This window comes from Eptatretus burgeri, chromosome 19 (assembly GCF_056783735.1).
Source record: "Eptatretus burgeri isolate ZD-2024b chromosome 19, Ebu_testis_v1, whole genome shotgun sequence".
NCBI lineage: Eukaryota > Metazoa > Chordata > Myxini > Myxiniformes > Myxinidae > Eptatretus > Eptatretus burgeri.
Window position 1 is genome coordinate 319774 of NC_140979.1, and position 19294 is coordinate 339067.

Sequence of the window (19294 nt, forward strand, 5' to 3'; positions counted from 1 at the left end):
TTCCTTGCCCCGGGCCCCCGCCACCCTGTCCACCCCCTCATACTCAACCCCGCCTAATTCACCCCAGCCCCCGCCCACTCACCCCCCGCCCCATTTCCCCCGTCTCCCGCTTTCAATTTGCTTACCCCCGCCCAAAAATTTGCTGACCTTGCCCCCCGCCTATTCACTCCCTGCCCCCGTCTCTTCATCCCCTGCCCCCGCCTCTTCACTCCTCGCCCCCGTCTCAACGAAAAGTGTTTATTCTGCTTCAGAGTTGAAAGTTGACTATTACCTGACACCAGTGTTGCGGATTCGCGCCCGCCGGCGCCGACAACACATATACCCAAAGCAAAAGAAAAAGGGACCACCCTCCACTATGATGGGGGGGGGGCAGACCGCGTGGGCCAAGACCGCGTCAAGCCTACCCTCTGGTGATGAGCCGCAAAATGGCGCTGGCGCCCCGACTCCGCGGGCCTCGCGGACAGTGTCTGGAATGGGGTGGGAACGGGGCCCCCTTCTCGCACTATCTCAGCGCGGGGGGAAACAGGAGGGGGTTGTTGATGCTCGGGGGGGATGATATCTCGCTGGCTCGGGTCCCGCGACGAGCGTCTCCACCACGACCTCGGTCGCGTTACCGGCCTCCCCTCTCCGCAGCTCCCCGACTCCGACACGAGCGCCCCCTCGACTGCCTTCGCCGCCGCCGCCACCTCTCCAACTCTCCACAGCTCCGTCCAACTGCTTTCTCCAACTCTTCTCTTCCCTGACTTCCCAACTCATCTCCTTGACTCGTCCCAACTCAACTCGACTGCCCTTTTGGCGAGCGAACGCAGCCCTTTATAGCCCCCGTGGCTTCGCTCCTTCACCTTCGACCCTTTACCTCTGGCTGGCTCCCCATTGGACAGAAGAAAAGTGGGCGTGAATGCTTTTTGATCCATGAATCTGCATATAGCGATATTACTCCGACGCACCTGGAGGCGGGGCCAAATCGCCCCATGCTCGCTGATAGGACGGAACAGAAGTGGGCGTGAGTCGTTTTTGATCCGATTTCTTCGGAAAGGCTGGTGTTTCTGCACCCGCTGCTCGGTGCGCGCCCTGCACGAGTCCAGTATCGGTGCCCACAAGCGGCGCGGGAATGACGGTGATGCGATGGTTGCGAGGGCGAGTTGTGACGGTAAAGGTCGTGGCTGTTGTTGTGAAGCGGCGTTGCGGTTGGTGGTTGTTGTGTGATGGCTGTTGAGACGTGGTTGGTGGTGGTTGTGATGGTAGTAATGGCGGCTGGTCCAAAATAAAGATAGTAAAAGAAAAACGGCTATCCAGAGGGGTCGCAGCCCGAATGAATGACATTTATTCCCTCTAAACAACGGGTTTGGGCCTAACTACACATATACTTACAGAGATATCTCACCTAAGGGACCTGAATGGTGGTTTGCGAATTTCGTCAACCACAACAATATATATATATATATATATATACATATATATATATATATATTTACATATATATATATATATATATATATATATATATATATATATATATATATATATATATATATATATATATAATAGATCATAAGTGATTCTTCCAATAGAGGAGAAGCTCTTTGTTGGTGGAGAACTTGATCCTTGATGTCTTGAGACATTTCATCGATCCTTCCTTTGACGGTATCGTTTGATAGAGAGATTTGGGAAAGCTTGTTTGCACTATCCTTCCCCAGAACGAGATCTGCTGCACACAGTACACTTGGTTTTATGAGAGTCTCTCCGATGTTATGGGAATGAATATTACGAATAAGTAACTACAGTTGGAGGCTGTCTTGTGTTAAATGATGATCCTGAAAAGAACCCTCGGAACGAAACTCTGAGAACAAGAAAACTTCACAACTTGCTCAATCAAACATGACCCTTCACCAAAATGGAGGTGGATACACACACACACACACACACACACACACACACACACACACACACACACACACAACCACACGAATACACTCAAACACAATCACACGAATACACTGAAACACACAATCACACGAATACATGCGAAACTCACACACTCAAACACACATACACACACACACACACACACACACACACACACACACACACACACACACACACACACACACACACACACACACACATAAAGCCACACCAATACACTAAAACACACACGATCACATGAATACACTCAAACACACAATCACAGGAATACACAATCACAGGAATACACTCAAACACACAATCACACACAACCACACGAATACACCCACACACACAATCACAGGAATACACACAATCACAGGAATGCACTCAAACACACAATCACACGTGAGGGTTCATCAACTTTTGGTATTATTTGCTGTTCGGGTGGTTTTAATTGTTATTGTGTTTATTTTTTGAAAACCCTCTTGTTTTGGAAATGTGCAGAAAGGTTGGGTCCGTTTCACAACGTCCGCTGTCAAGTAAGGAGTTTATTTAATCAGTGAGTTGTTTTTTTCATTTTCCGTGTGTTCGGGTAATGTTTTGAAAAAAAACAAAATGGTTTGAAATGTAAATGTTTGAAATTTGTCTCGTGCATGTATTACTGTGTCAGGAAACGTGCCGTGCATCCATTTTACTGTAACATATGGGTGTTTTATTGCTGTTTTTTGTCACCCAGGTCGTCCGTCCGTCCGTCCGTCGGTCCGTCCGCCCAGGCGTCAACATTTATAGCTGTGAGTGCGATAACTCATAAACTGTTCGCCATATCGATTTGAAATTTGGGTCACACATGTACCACCTGAAAAGGAAGAACCCTATTGATTTTGGGTGCGGCTGGATCCAAGATGGCCAACTGGGGTGGCCATCTTGAAAAAAATGTTTTTTGTAATAAATGAAAAAACGAAAACAAAAAAAAACGAGGGGTCTATGGGTGGGTTGCCCCTGTCGAAGAATTCTCAATTCCTTCTGTATATTTGAGTCATTTATTAAAACAAAACATATGCAAGCACGAAAATATCGATATGGAGAATTCAGAGGCGCTTCATTAAGTCGCATGGCCTTCCTCTGATTCTGCTGTACATACATGGAAACTTTGAATTCTTATATAGAATTCAGTGAGACAATGTCTGTTCATCCTCCAGACATGCTGACGCCACAGCTGATGTTTTTGGGGTTCAGGGGAAATAATCACTCACAGCTTTGTAGCAGTTGCCATTTGGCAGGGATGAGGAATATTTGTGACGTGAAGCCTGATGGGAGTTTTGGTCATTATTTTCACACACATTCCATTTCAGCGAGACTCTTGTTTCCAGACAGACTTTCAGGCACCAGTATGTAATTATTTATTTATATGAATCCGTCAATAATACAAATAAAATTCGAGGTGATTGTATTATCTTGGATGAGGATTAAAGATTATTTGGAAGGCCAATCTGTTTTGGGGAACAAGGGGTATTTTTACTTATCAGACTGGTAACCTTCCAATACAGTCAAGAGATATGAGGTCATTTAAAATGCGAATATGTATTATTAAAATAGATACATGTTCAAGCACATAGATGTAATAAGCATGTTGTATTTGAGTACATTTCCCATAAAAGAGTTATAACAATACATTGTGCTTTTCCCAAAACATTTAATTTTTCAAGTTAATTTCAATCAAGCCTAATTGGCAACATTATATTTTTTTATTTTTTTTTATCACCCTCACATTTTGCTAATTTTGGAGAAATTTGCACCGACACCCCCCAAAATATGTATTTGATTTCTTCTCCGAAACGACACACAATTTCAATGAAACTTGACCACAACATTCACGAAAGTTTCTTCACGACGTTAAAAAAAAAAATATATATATATATTTTGTTACAGATTCCGCGCCCGCCGGCGTGCGATCAGCCACGTAACTCAAATCACGACACGTCGCCCACCGGAACGGACAATTCAGTCGTGACCCTCCGGGAACTACCACCAGGAGCCAGTCACGAGTGGGGGTTTAACCTCACCACAACTCAGTCCACATTCTTCCCGCACGAAATAGGGTCCGATCGCCGAATGGTCGATTTACCTTAGTACTCGCGCGAGTAGCGTACCGAGGAGTTGTACCACGCCACAGGTCGACTCCAGACACGAACCGCTTAGGCGGCTCGTTCCGTACTACAGGGATAACCGAGCGGAGTTCCGCAAATCCGAAGGGCGGATTTGCCGGAGTGCAAATCCTGCCACCAACCTCCTCATAAAAAGTAACCCAACTGCAGGAGGACGTCCGCAGACACAGTTGGGCACTAGATATGGATGGCCGTTGGCTCACAAGGAGCTCCTCCGCCCTTTGACAGGTTTTGTTTTTAATCCTGCATATTTGTTTGTCCATATCCAAACACCCTCCTCACCAAAAACCTGGTGGGGGAGACGGTTTAGTCGTTGACAACCCGACCTTGGAACAGGTTAGTACAGGTTTACATGGTACCTGTAGCAGGTTACAGATCTTACCTGACCTTACAAACACCACATTCAAACACACACACACACACACACACACACACACACACACACACACACACACACACACACACACACACACACACACACACACACACATAAACCCACACCAATACACTCAAACACACACGAATACACTCAAACGCACAATCACAGGAATACACACAATCACAGGAATACACTCAAACACAATCACAGGAATACACACAATCACAGGAATACACTCAAACACACAATCACAGGAATACACACAATCACAGGAATACACGCAAACACAATCACAGGAATACACTCAAACACACAATCACAGGTATACACACAATCACAGGAATACACTCAAACACACAATCACACATAAGGGTTCATCAACTTTTGGTATTATTTGCTGTTCGGGTGGTTTTAATTGTTCTTGTGTTAATTGATTGAAAACCCTGTTTTTTTGGAAATGTGCAGAAAGGTTGGCTGTCCGTTTCACAACGTCCGCTGTCACGTTAGTTTATTTATTTTTTGTATTCTTTTATTTGTATTCTTTATTTATTATTTCTATATTATTTTGTATTCTTTATTTTTTATTATCTTTTTGTATTTTTGTATTTTATATATTTTTTGTATTTTGTATCCCTGGAAAACAGTGAGCTGTTTTTTTCATTTTCCGTGTGTTCGGGTAATGTTTTGAAAAAAATGGTTTGAAATGTAAATGTTTGAAATTTGTGTCGTGCATGTATTACTGTGTCAGGAAACGTGCCTTGGATCTTCTTGATCTCCTTTTTACAGTCAGGAAACGTGCCGTGCATCCATTTTACTGGAACATATGGGTGTTTTCTTTGTTTTTTTTATGTTTGCTGCTGATGTTTTATTGCTGAACATAAAGTGCTGTCATGGTCCGAAATAAACCATTAATGATTGTGGCTGCCATCAGGCAGCCTCTCACAACCGTCTCCCATCTCCGAGGAAATAATCTCCGCGACAACTGTCTCCGCGGCCACAGTCAGGCAACCGACTCCGAGGCAGCCGTCTCCGGTCTCCGAGGCAGCTGTCGCCAAGGTAACCATCTCTGATCTCCGAGGCAACCGTCAGGCAGGTCCAACTACCCTTTTCCATGTATAAGATGAGATTTCAGTTTCTTACCCTAACTTAGCCCTCATTTACCAACAAATTTACAACTGAATCTTACCAACCAGGGTCTTTTTGGACACCAACTCACCAACACTCAGTTTCACTTAATCTGCTGAAGTTTCACATCAATTTTTTTGGGTGGGGGTGGGAGGGAGGGTTCAATGTCCAGGCTCTTATGAGAGATCACACACAGAACATACAACAAGGGGAGCAGCAAACAAGAGGGAAGGATAAAACAGTGGGGAACAGAGACGAGATCTGTGGAAGGGAGAGGGATGGGGCGGGGAACATGGGGAATACAAGATGGACATTACAGGGACATTCAGGACCTCACATGACAGGGAACTTTCAGGAAGGAAAGCAGGGAATTTGAAGGAGGTGGATTAGCGGGGATAGACAAAATGATGGTTTTGTATGGGGTTAGAGCTGGGTGGGGGGGGGCAAGGTCCCAGAGGAGACGGTACAAGACAGAAAGACCACCGACCTGCCTGTGGTGAAAGAGTGAGAGACCCAAAGATTGAGAGACTCGGCCTCATCGCGGTAGTTTCCACAATCCCAAGGTTGGGATCGGGAGACAACTACACCGTGAGAGAATACAAGAAGATATCAATCAATCATCCGGTTTATTTAATATCAATCCCACGTCACATCGTGTGTACAAGGTATGGGGTCAAAGTCGCTCCGAATCCAAAGGTCCCGTCCGTGTTTTGTGACTCGCCCGCTGTTTTGGCGCCACATGCTCCTCCCTCGCGCTCCCATCTTCCACCATTTTGTGTGTGGACACTGATCGTGCGGAGTCCTCGACGGACGAGCGTGGGGACGGCGGAACGCGATGTTGGGTGGTTTGTTTGTCCGAGACATAATAAGGGGGTTTAGGCCCCATTCGGCCCTCGAGGAGGGGAGTGGTGAGCGAGTACGGGTTTCTCTGATATGGAGGTCGAGGCTCAGGGAGCGGGTGCATCGCCGATCAAAGGGAATCGGACCTTGGACGCAGCTGTGATGGAGGGGAAGGGTACTCGAGGTACCCCTGAGACCCGGGATCCTCCATTTGAATAACCAGCGATCAACATGGACACGTTGCTGACCGCAGCACAATTGCTCCACCGTCAGGAGTGGAAACGTCCACCCGGTGAGTGGAGAGGGATCCGAGAGGGGTAGGGTGAGGGGTGGGGTGGAGGGGAGCTCGGGATGGGATCACCGGCGATATGACGTCATCACCGCGTCGGGGGAATCGCTGCTCATCTCGCATCTTCACACATCGTTGTCACCTCCACCCCCCAGGTTGGACGGACGTTATGTTTCCATCCATGTCTGTCTGTCTGTGAACAGGATATCTTAAGAAGTTGCGGATTGATTTGGTGGACAGGTTCGGTGTGTGACAAGGACAAATTGATTCGATTTTGCTGAAGATCCGAATCCGGACACGAGAATTATTTAATATCAAAAGTGATTCTTCAAATAGAGGAGAAGCTCTTACTTGGTGGAGAACTTGATCTTTGATGTCTTGAGACATTTCATCGATCCGATCCTTCCCCAGAACGAGATCTGCTGCACACAGAGACCACTTGGTTTTATGAGAGTCTCTCCGATGTTATGGCTCTTTTTGCTCTTTGTAATCAACATGGCGATCTCACAGGAAGCCTCAACAACCTTTGAAGTCTGTTTCCGAAATGCTCCACTGCTGTCCATCTTGGCTTGCTTCAAGGACTGCCTTTTTGTTTCAAAGAATGCCTTGGGTTTGGCAACGAAAGCAGAATGTGTTGTCTTCAAGTGGCGTTCCATTGTGTGGGCCGCACGACATCAAAGTTCAGAGACTTGTGGCATATTACCCACTGGGGACCTGTGTGTCACCCTTTTGGAGGGACACAAATACAAATCGAATATGTTCGTCAAGACACTCCCGCTTTTTTTTTCACTCATTGCGAATTATTTGGTTTGAAATGGGTCCTGCAAATCTGTGAAGAAAAAAAAATCAATTTTCATATTAAAATAAAATATAAATTTTAATACGAAGTTTAAATGAATGTTAAATTTTAAAATTAATTTTAAAAACCGGAAATGGAAGGTCGAGTCGCGAATAGAAAACGAAAATTATTCGAGGTGATACTTTTGTTTTTTTCGTGGGTGGAGCTGGTAACCTTTGCAACCATTAATGTTTTGATTTTCAAATGGTTTCTGGTCACTGTCACAGAAATAGACAATCACAGGTGAGATAGGTCCATTAAAAGTCTGTTGTCTGGTCAGGCCAGATGAGATCTGTGACTTGCTTTAGGAACCATGTAAACCTGTACGAACCTGTTTCATGGGGACCGAGAGGTGACGCTGTTCTCAGTGCCGGGCAAGGTCTTTGCTCTGATAATTCTTGATCGGGTTCGCCACCATCTGCTTGAGCACCAGGGTCCAGAGCAGTAAGGCTTTACACCAAAGAGGTCAACGATTGACTGTATCCTTACTCTTCGGGTGGTCACTGAACGCAGACGAGAGCTTCGGCAGGGGCTGCTTGCAGCCTATGTTGATCTCTGTGAAGCGTTTGATTCAGTGAATCCGAATGCCCTCTGGAGGATTCTTGGTTTTCGTGGAGTGTCATCAAACCTGATCAATCTGATGTCTGAACTCTACTCTGGTACTGAGAGTGCTGTGAGATGTAGTAGTACCATCTCTGACTTATCTCGAGTTGTGACTGGAGTTCGTCAGGGGTGTCTACTGGCCCCACACTTTTCAGCACTTGTATGGACTGGATTCTGGGGAGGATGTTGGAGAGATCAAGCTGCGGTGCATCACTTGGGAATATCAAGATCTCTGACCTTGATTTCGCAGATGATGCAGTCATCTTTGCGGGGATTCTGGATATCCTTTTGGGGGCCCTCGAGGTGCTGAACGAGGAGTTGGAGCCCCTGGGATGACGGGTTTCCTGGGTCCAGACTTAGATCCAGGCTTTCAATGACATCTTGGATTCTGCTATCTTATCTGTGCCTGTTTGTGGTGAGGATGTTGAGGTCGTGGAGAGATTCACTTACCTTGGCAGTGATATTCATGTCTCTGCTGACTGTGAGCCAGAGGTCAACAGACGTCTGGGTTGGGCCTGGGGAGTCATGGATTTATTGTGTCATGGGGTGTGGCGCTGCCGGTACCTCTGCAGGAGGACAAAGGTCCGAGTCTTCAGGTCCTTGGTGCTTCCAGTCTTGCTCTATGGATGTGAGACTTGAACTCTGACCAGGGATCTGAGATGGAGACTTAATTCCTTTGGTACCAGGTCTCTTCTTTGGTACCAGGTCTCTTCTTTGGTACCAATGAGATTTGTTACCTGCATCGTCTGTGAGCATCAGCTGCATAGTCTGCATGAACATGTGGCTCGTTTTCACAGATGCTGATCCTGCTCCCCAGATTCTCTTAGCGAGCGATCCTCGTGAATGGAGGAGGCCAATGGGCCGACCAAGTGTCTCGTGGTTGCAGCAGGTTGTTCAGCATCTCAAGGAGATGGGGATGAGCCAGGCATCTGTCTGGGGGATGGCCAGACAGAGACCCCTGGAGTACCGGCGGAATGTGGATGCGGTAACGCGCTACTCTGGCGCATGCTCCTATACATGACCTGGCCTGACAGGTGAGATATATTTAATTTCTGACAGATATTGTTGCAGGACGGGAGTCGTGTGAGAAGACCACGAGGTGGGGGAAGCTTTCTCGGCTCTCACCAGACTCCCGAGAATTGTAGGCCGTCGCACACGGATAATTCCGTGATGCGGCGGGTTGCTTAACCGACCGTGGACGCCAATAACTCAACTGAATGATCTGGGGTCCTCCCGTCTATGAGTTAATCGGTTTACCTAATTAATCACGTGATTTAATTTCCGGGGAACACGCCTTCGCTACGCCTTGTCCGAACCGGATCACTCTCCCGGATCAGATCACGTCACTGGATCAGATGCAGCCGAGCGACACTGCCAAGAACGTACCGGCTAAATGGAAGTGATCGCTGGGAATAAAGTCCTGGCTAATCTCGGATTCGGACCATGCTGGATCAATGGAAGAAAAGACAAAAACGAGCTGGGAACATTTCCAATAATAATTTATTTACAATGGGCGAGGAATGGTGTGTGGTACGATCAAGATTTATTGGGGTGTGTTGTGCAGAGATAGGGGGAGAGAGGTGTGGTGCAGCAAATAAACAACTAACTTTCAAAAGCGGACACAGAGCAGAGTTAACCTGAAAATAATAATAATAATAATGATAACAACAACGATCTTCTGTAGCCTTACTTAAGCAGACAGACACTAGTACACACACACACACACACACACACACACACACACACACACACACACACACACACACACACACACACACACACACACACACACACACAGCCCGATGAAGAGGGAGTATTGAAACAAGAAGGAAGGGAAGTTGAGGCGACGATCTCGGTACCTTTGTTCTTGATTGCACGACGTGCCACCGATACGTCTCGGGGAGGGGGGGGGTGGCGGGAGAGATGCTCCATGGTGCGGTACCCAACAGCTGGCGCGTCATCTCTGGCTTCAGCAGCACGTATGGAGACCGTGTTGGTGAAGGGGGGCTTGAGTAGAGAAGGGGCGGAGTCCAGAGTGCTTGAATGGAGTGGTAGGTGGGTGGGGTCGACGTCGTGTAGGTGGAGACGAGGAGGCGGAGTCCAGGCAGCAGGAGGCGGGTCGTGCAGAGAAACGAGGGCGAGGCAAGAGAGACCCCTGGAGTACCGGCGGAATGTGGACGCGGTAACGCGCTACTCTGGCGCATGCTCCCATACATGACCTGGCCTGACAGGTGAGATATATCCAGGCAGCAGGAGGTGGGTTGTGCAGAAAGACGAGAGAGAGGCGGAGTCCAGGCAGCAGGAGGCAGGTTTTGTCGGCGAGGCGAGAGCGAGGCGCAGTCCAGGCAGCAGGAGGCAGGTCGTGGCAATGTCGAGCAGAGAGACGAGGGCAAGGCCAGAGAGAGAAAGGCGGAGGGACCGTTCTGACCTTTATAGGACTTGCACCACGGGGTGGTGGGCTACCCGAAGCGAAGCGTCATCACCTGAATCGGGCGCTCCGAATGGCCCCGACCCCTCATATGACCCGCTAACTTTGGCCGGAAACCGCCCCACTTCGTTTCCGACAAGGTCATCTCAGACAGCGAAAATATTCCGATCCGACCCCACGACATGACACGAATCGCCCACACCGAAATTGGCGCGTGAATCGTCCCGCAAAGCGCCCCGGGCGGTGCCCTGGCGACTGGCCGAGGGTCCCGCATGCCCGCTCGGGTGTCCGACCAGCGCCGATCAATGCGCCCGCTCCGCGTGCGCCAACGTGTCCCGCACTGTACAACATTCCCGGGCTCAATTGCAGCTTCGCTGGCCGTAGAGACGAGAAGACGTTCACCATCCGTAGGGAATCCTCTGCTGCCCGCGAGGGCCGAAGGTTCATTGTTGTGGATAAACCCATGCATGTTTCGCGAGCGGCCAACGTGTCTGCCTTCGACCAAATCCCATACAGTGCGCGTGGTTCGGCTATTACGCACATGGCCAGCACTCACGTACGCACGACCCTGCCAGCGTGTGCCCGGGGCGAACACCGATATATATCAGATATTTGGTTGAAAAGGAACACGCCGCTTTTACTTCACACTCTCATCCCGCCCAACGTGCCGTGGCGTCACCTTTATCGGCCTCCGTACGTATTTCGTGCAGCGTGGGCGTCGTGCTGGCTGTTTCCTGTGTTGTGAAAAACACCATTTGTGCAGCCTCATAAGAGATATTCATTCGTTTGCCCTTTTGAATGCAACCGGCGATCTTCCCCAAATCATCGGAAGCTCGAGTCAATAATCCCGCAATGCCAAGCGCACTGAATGACTCCTCGCTCACGTTGAGTTTTGGGCTCGCTTGGGAACGAGTGCTCTGCACCATTAATGCTCGCGCGTCATCGTGTCCTCGCAGTGGCACCACACGCGCTGGTCTCCATGAGGGCCCATCTGACAGCGAAGGCGCACGTGGCTCAGATTTACTTCAGGAATAATCGGAAAAGAAGAATTGGGACGAAATGAAGAAAAACATGATGTAAGCAAACCTAGCTATGAGATCATCGCAACGCATGCCCCTGTTGTCCCACTCGACAAAAGGAAAGGGACTATCTACACGTATATAAATGGAATAACTGTCTTGGGACCACTATCTGTTGGGTGCATGCGGTTCCGAGAACCGCCACAATATTATTGATCTTGCTGACCCCTTAACGATGTCTTATCTTAGGGGCATTCAAAAATTGTGTACCTAATGCGTGGGGGTTGGGGATTGGAATGGGGTTGGCGTGGGTGAATGTCCAACCTTTATTTTCAGGGAGTTTGCAGGTTATTTTTTTTCGCCAAGTATCAAACGGACCCAAATGCAATACCCTCTCCTTCGGTGAGAGTAACGAGCTATTCAATTTGGGCGTTTCAAGGTGAGGTTTCCCGAAATCTTGAATGAGGTTCTGAAGGAGCTTTTCTTGATTAACCAAGGCTTCGCTGAGAGATCTCACTGTAAGCTGGTCGATGGAAGAAAAAAAGTGATGCCACCATCCTGAGAAGTGGAAGAAGAGGAAGGAAGAAGAGTCGGCAGCATGAAAATAGCTTATCCATTTCTCTCTATATATTTGTATAAATATTTATACATATAACAGCGAAATATTTTTGTTTGTGACCTGACTGCTTTGGGCTCTGCGTACGTCTGTTAATTACAAATTATTGAAATGTGAGTTGGTCGATTGATTGATTATGTAGTTTTGGAACTTTTGTCCATTGTATCCTTGCTGATGGAATGTATGACTCTTAATTATGTACCAATTACGGGTTGGAACGTCTTAATTATGAATAATTACTCATCGAATTGTATTAATGACACAAAACCACACAAAACACCATGCTAAAGAAGTCCTGGCGAGGGACTGCAATATCTGATTACCCTCTCTTGTTACTCCCGCAGGATAGGGGAAGGTTGATTGCTGTTATAGGGGTTGCTTGTGCATTTTGTACACCCCAACTTTTTTGCAATTTCTTCTCTGAAACTGCACACACGATTTTGATGATACTTGACCACAACCTTCATCACCCGGTATGCACTAAATCACCCGGTATGCACCAAAGTTTGCTCACGGTATAAATAAAACGGGCCTTATGGGGGCGGGGGGTGGGGGGGTGTTTATATATATATATATATATATATATATATATATATATATATATATATATATATATATATATATATATATATATATATATATATGTGTGTTTATATAATATTGTTACGGATTCGCGCCCGCCGGCGTGCTGACGGCCACGTAACTCGAATCGCGGCATGTCGCCCACCGGACGGACAATCCAGTCGTGACCCTCTCGGACTAACGCCGGGAACCAGTCACGGGTGGACCTTTCGGTCTCACCGCGATCGAGCCAATCAGCCCCCGCGTGGGATAGGGTTGCTCGCCAAATTCGACCTACCTAAGTACCCACACGGAGGGTAGACCGGGCGATCGCACCTCGCCGCAGGTCGACTTCGGACACGGGCCACTTAAGCGACCCGTTCCGTACTATCGGGATAACCGAGCGGTGTTATCGTCGGCCTCGACGGTTCGATTAATTATCGGGCGTATTCAGCCCACTACCAACCCTTTACGTGAAGTAAGATGGGGATTCAATAGAGGAAAAGACGAAGCGAAGCGGGAGAACAGTTCAATAATAAAGCACATTTATTCGCGATGAACGGAAAGCACACATATACAATTCCACCAAAAGCACATAGAAAAGAAGAGAAACACAATGCAATTTTACACAAAAAGCAAATGTAAAAGCGGAGACACAATGCAGAGCTAATACCGACTACCGAGCACACGGCAACACTTATACAATTCTACTTCACAGACGGCGCCGACAACACATACCCAAAACCAAGAAAAAGAACACCCTCAAGGATGAGGCGGGCCTGAGGCCGAGACCGGGTCGAGCCTACCCGTCTGGTGATGAGACGCGGAGCGGCGATGGTGCCTCAACTCAGCGGGCCTCGCGGACAGTGTCTGGTAGGGGGTGGGAAAAGGGGCCCCCTTGGTCGCACTATCTCAGCGCGGGGGGAAACAGGAGGGGGTTGCTGATGCTCGGGGAAAGGAGGATTTTTACTCTGTCTCGAGTCCCGCGACGAGCGTCTCCACCTCGACCAGGTCGCGCCGTCGGCCTCCCTGGTGTGCAGCTCCCGGCACGACGTGAGCACCCCCTCGTCTGCCTTCGCCGCCTCTCCACAGCTCCGTCCTCTTCGCTCCGACTCCAACGCACACGACGACGACGACCGACCAACAACAACTTTTCTGACGAACGCAGCCGCTTATATAAGCCCCGTGGCTTCACCTTTGACCCCCTGCCTTCGACCTTTCACCTCGCTCCCCATTGGCCCGAGAAAAAGTGGGCGTGAATGCATTTTGATCCATGAATTTGCATATAGCGACCGCCCTCCAACGCCCTGGAGGCGGGGCCAAATCGCCCCTCGCTCATCGATTGGACGGAACAAAAGTGGGCGTGTGTCGTTTTTGATCCGTTTTTGGAGCGGAAAATCCGTGGTTTTGTACACGCTGTTCGGCGCGCGCCCTGCACGAGTCCAATACCGGTACCCACAAGCGGCGCAAGAACGGTGGCGATGCGACGGTTGCGAGGGTCGACGGTCAAGGTCGTGGCTGTTGTGGTGAAGCGGCGTTGTGGTGGGTGGTTGATGTGGTTGGTGGTGGTAACAATGGCGGTTGGTCCAAAATAAAGATAGTAAAAGAAAAACGGCTATCCTGAAGAGTCGCAGCACGCATGAATGACATGTATTCCCACTAGACAACGGGTTTGGGCCTAACTACACATATACTTACCGAGATATCTCACCTAAGGGACCTGAATGGTGGTTTGCGAATTTGGTAACCACAACAATATAATAGGTGTTTGTTTTGTAGGTGTTTCTCCCCAATATAGGTGTTTCTCTTCTCCTCAGAAATTACACACACAGTTCTGATCAAACTTGACCACAACCTTCATCACCCATGAGGTATCAAAGGCTGTAAACAGTATTTTAAAAAATCGAGGTCTGAGGGGTTTACGGGTGGGTTGCCCCTGTCAAAGAATTCTCAATTCCTTCTGTATATTTGAGTCATTTATGAAAAACAAAACATATGCAAACACAAACATATCGATATGGAGAATTCAGAGGACCTTCAGTAAGTCACATAGCCTTCCTCTGATTTTGCTGTCCATACATGAAACTGTTGTGGAAGTTATTACCTAACATTTTATTTGGTCCTGTATTTACTTTTAATCAACCGTTTAACCGACTCGATGCAAATCCTGTTATTCAAATGACAGACACCGATCAATTCACTTGACACAACATGAAAGTACATTACATCAGAGAGTTTTCTGATACTTGGTACTTCGCCAGTCCCAAGGAGTGCAACCCCTGAGATGGTATACATCCTCGCGTGTTTGCACTAAAACAAGATTACAATTTCTGTTGTTTATATGCTTTTCATGGGAGAGTGGTGGTGGGCTGATCAAGCCTCAAACAAAGAACTCCGAAATGCAATACGTGTCTTCTAGTTGAAAAGCAACTTTGTATTCATAACAACCTTGGTGTTATCAGAAAGGTCACTGTTCCATACCAAGACAATCCTTTTATCAGCATTTAGGGCAAAAGACTCTTGGCGAAAGTGAAGGAACACTGACAGCCAATTCGACTTATAGCATAAAAATTATATTTATAAAACACCAGCACAATTACAATTTAGAGTACATTAATGTAATTATTTTCTTCCACAAAACTTTGAATTCTTATATAGTATTCAGTGAGACAATGTCTGTTCATCCTCCAGACATGCTGACACCACAGCTGATGTTTTTGGGGTTCAGGGGAAATAATCACACAGCTTTGTGACAGTAGCCTTCTGGAGGCTAGTGTAATTTTGCAGGGATGAGGAATAGTTATGACCTGAAGCTTGATGGCAGTTTTGGTCATTATTTTCACACACATTCCATGTCAGCTCGACTCTTGTTTCCAGACAAACTTTCAGGCACCAGTATATAATTAGTTATTCATAAGAATACCTCAATAATACAAATAAAACAAGAGGTGATTGTATTATCCTGAATGAGGAATAAAGATTATTTGGAAGGCCATTCTGTTTTGGGGAACGAGGGGTATTTTTACTTATCAGACTGGTAACCTTCCAATACAGTCAAGGGATATAAGGTCATTTAAAATGCGAATATGTATTATTAAAATAGATCTATACATGTTCAAGCACATAGATGTAATAAGCATGTTGTATTTGAGTACATTTCCCATAAAAGAGTTATTACAAATCATTGTGCTTTTCCCAAAAACATTTAATTTTCAAGTTAATTTCAATCAAGTTTCATTGGCAACATTGAAATTTTTTAATTTTTTTTGCACCCTCAAACCCATCATGCTAATTTTGGAAAAATTTGCACCGACACCCCCCAAAATATGTATTTGCTTTCTTCTCCGAAACGACACACAATTTCAATGAAACTTGACCACAACATTCACCAAAGTTTCTTCACGACGTAAGAAAAAAAAAAAATATATATATATATATATATATATATATATATATATATATATATATATATATATATATATATATATATATATATATATCGGGGTCGAAGAGGGTCTCCAGGACTGTGGGGGGGTGGGGGTAGGTGTACCAATGATGCATTTTGTAGTTCGTTTAGTGTTTCATTGTCTTTGCAGATAAAGAAATGAAAATCATTTCTTTTGCCAACTCTGCTCAGTTCGACACAGAAGATCATTTCAATCAGCAAATGCCTTGTTGGCGGGACAACCACAAATCAAGCAGCGTCTCTTCCAACAACCACAAAGGTTGTTTAAAGGCGATCAAGCAGATACAAGGAAACGACAAACCCTTCAAGCGTTCCGTGTGTAACAAGACTTTTAGTACTTCATCAAATTTACATCGTCATGCAACATTACATTCCGGGAAGAAACCCTTCAAATATCCCATGTGCTCGAAGACATTTGCTGCTTCATCATCTTTACATCGACATGATCGAGTACATTCCGGGGATAAACCATACAAGTGTTCTGTTTGTAACAAGGCATTTACTCAATCATCATCTTTACAAACACATGAACGAGTACATTCTGGGGATAAACCCGACAAGTGTTCTGTTTGTAACAAAGCATTTACTCAATCATCATCTTTACAAACACATGAACGAGTACATTCCGGGGATAAATCCTACAAGTGTTCTGTGTGCTCGAAGGCCTTTTTTTCAAAATCAGGTTTTCATTATCATCAAAAAACACATTCCGGGGATAAACCCTACAAGTGTTCTGTTTCTCCCAAGGCATTTGCTGCTTTATCAATGTTACATCGACATGAAGGAGTACATTCTGGCGATAAACCCTACAAGTGTTCTGTGTGCTCGAATGCCTTTTTATCAAAATCAGGTTTTAATTATCATCAAAAAACACATTCCGGGGATAAACCCTACAGATGTTCTGTTTGCCCCAAGGCATTCGCTGATTCATCATCTTTACAAAAACATGAACGAGTACATTCTGGGGATAAACCCTACAAGTGTTCTGTTTGCCCCAAGGCATTTGCTGTTTCATCAACTTTACATCAACATGAACGAGTACATTCCGGGGATAAACCCTACAAGTGTTCTGTTTGCCCCAAAGCATTTGCTGTTTCATCAACTTTACATAAACATGAACGAGTACATTCCGGGGATAAACCCTACAAGTGTTCTGTTTGCCCCAAGGCATTTGCTGTTTCATCAACTTTGCATCAACATGAACGAGTACATTCTGGGGATAAACCCTACAAGTGTCCTGTTTGCCCCAAGGCATTTGCTGATTCATCATCTTTCCATCGACATGAACGAGTACATTCCGGGGATAAACCCTACAAGTGTTCTGATTGTCACAAGGCATTTACTCAATCATCATCTTTACACAAACATGAACTAGTACATTCCAGGGATAAACCCTACAAGTGTTCTGTTTGCCCCCAGGCATTTGCTGATTCATCATCTTTCCATCAACATGAACGAGTACATTCCGGGGATAAATCCTCGAAGTGTTCTGTGCTCGAATGCCTTTTTGTCAAAATCAGGTTTTAATTATATATCATCAAAAAACACATTCCAGGAATAAACCCTACAGATGTTCTGTTTGCCCCAAGGCATTTGCTGTTTCATCAACTTTACATCGACATGAAGGAGTACATTCCGAGGATAAACCCTACAGATGTGTTTGCCCCAAGGCATTGACTGATTCATCATCTTTACATCAACATTATCGAGTACATTCCGGGGATAAACCCTACAAGTGTTCTGTTTGTAATATGGCATTTGTTTCTTCATCAAATTTTTCTCGTCATCAAAAAATTCACACATAGATTCAACAGAGGTGCGAGGACCCAGCAACTTCGATGTGAATTCCGTGTTATCAGGGAAATGACCAAGTACCTGTGTCGTGATCGAGTGATGTCCACACTGATTGAGATCAAATTCTGTCCGCTCCGATCTGAGGTCAGGAAGAGTTTAATCCACATCAAAACATGAGCATATGGAGAGTGGCTTGGAACACACAGTAGTCCATTTAGACCAACTCTGGCAAGCTCAGTTTTCGCTCTGCCTTATTTACAATTTTACTTTGACCCTTGCCTGACCGCCTGTCAACCTGATTTATCTTGTGTATAGTCATTAACTCCCTTCAAGCGTCTGTTGTTGATAAGAAAATCCAAGATCAGCTCTTTTCCTTTTATTATCTTGCAACAGCATGGTCATCTCCTTCGTGTTGTTGAACTTTTCCTTTCATTATCTTGCAATAGCAAGATCACCTCCTATGTGTCGTTGTACCCCAGTAGTACTGGGAAGCCCAGCTGTGTTCTTTCGCAAGCTGTCAACAAGCCCAGCTGGGTTATTTCACAAGCAGTCTTTTTGGCTGGCAAAGCAGAGACATTGTTGCAGTATCTCTTTGACAGTGCAGAGATAAACAACAAGATTTATCCTTTCCCTCTTCCCAAAGTGCAAAGATGTTAACAAAAACAATGGTCACTTATTTGGGACACTTGCAGTGCCTCCACATTCCCTCCTCCTGTTACTTTGAAACATCATGTAAAAGAAACAAACAGTTGCACTGTATATAAAACTTTAAGAGATGGAGCATCCGTGGATCGGTAGGACAGCAGACAGCAGCTTCTTTCCAGGAGGAACTCACTCTTCAACAGCTCCAAGGGGCTTCAAGACAGTCGGAAGCTCCCTCTGCACCTCCTAACCTGTCAAGAGGCTACTGCCTATCACCCAGCTGGCCCACCATCACCCCGAAGTTTCAGCAAATTTGCAGGAAGTGAGTAAATTTTTTAGCATTTGTGAATTTAAGCATGGATAAGAGAAAGTAAAGTTACTCCCTAAAGTTGCTCACACAAAGTTGCTCATGGCTAACCACATCTCTATGTCTACAGTGTTCTTTATGAACAACAAGAAAGAATATATTTTTGATTATATTTGGTTATATAGTGTTCTTTATGAACAATAAGCAAAAATATTTGATTTACTACAAGCCAGAGTAAAAACATGAAGAAGGTACAAATCTCAACATTTTCCAACAAGACAATGTTTACATAGTATTTCTTCCCATCCCCATCC

At 45.9% G+C, this 19294-nt stretch overlaps 1 protein-coding gene and 1 pseudogene across 2 annotated transcripts in view; both read left to right on the forward strand.

The window, feature by feature from the left end:
• The window catches only part of LOC147008337 (uncharacterized), an 88007-nt pseudogene that overhangs the window by 63390 nt on the left and 5323 nt on the right, over positions 1-19294 (forward strand). The window contains exon 3 of the transcript XR_015053397.1: positions 16368-18995. The product of XR_015053397.1 is annotated as an uncharacterized LOC147008337 (transcript). The remainder of the gene's footprint in view (positions 1-16367; positions 18996-19294) is intronic.
• Positions 6081-19294, forward strand: part of LOC147008338 (uncharacterized) — a 105100-nt gene continuing 91886 nt past the window's right edge. The window contains exon 1 of the mRNA XM_085865094.1: positions 6081-6709. Within this exon, the coding sequence (XP_085721220.1) occupies positions 6649-6709 (61 nt within the window). The 5' untranslated portion in view covers positions 6081-6648. The remainder of the gene's footprint in view (positions 6710-19294) is intronic.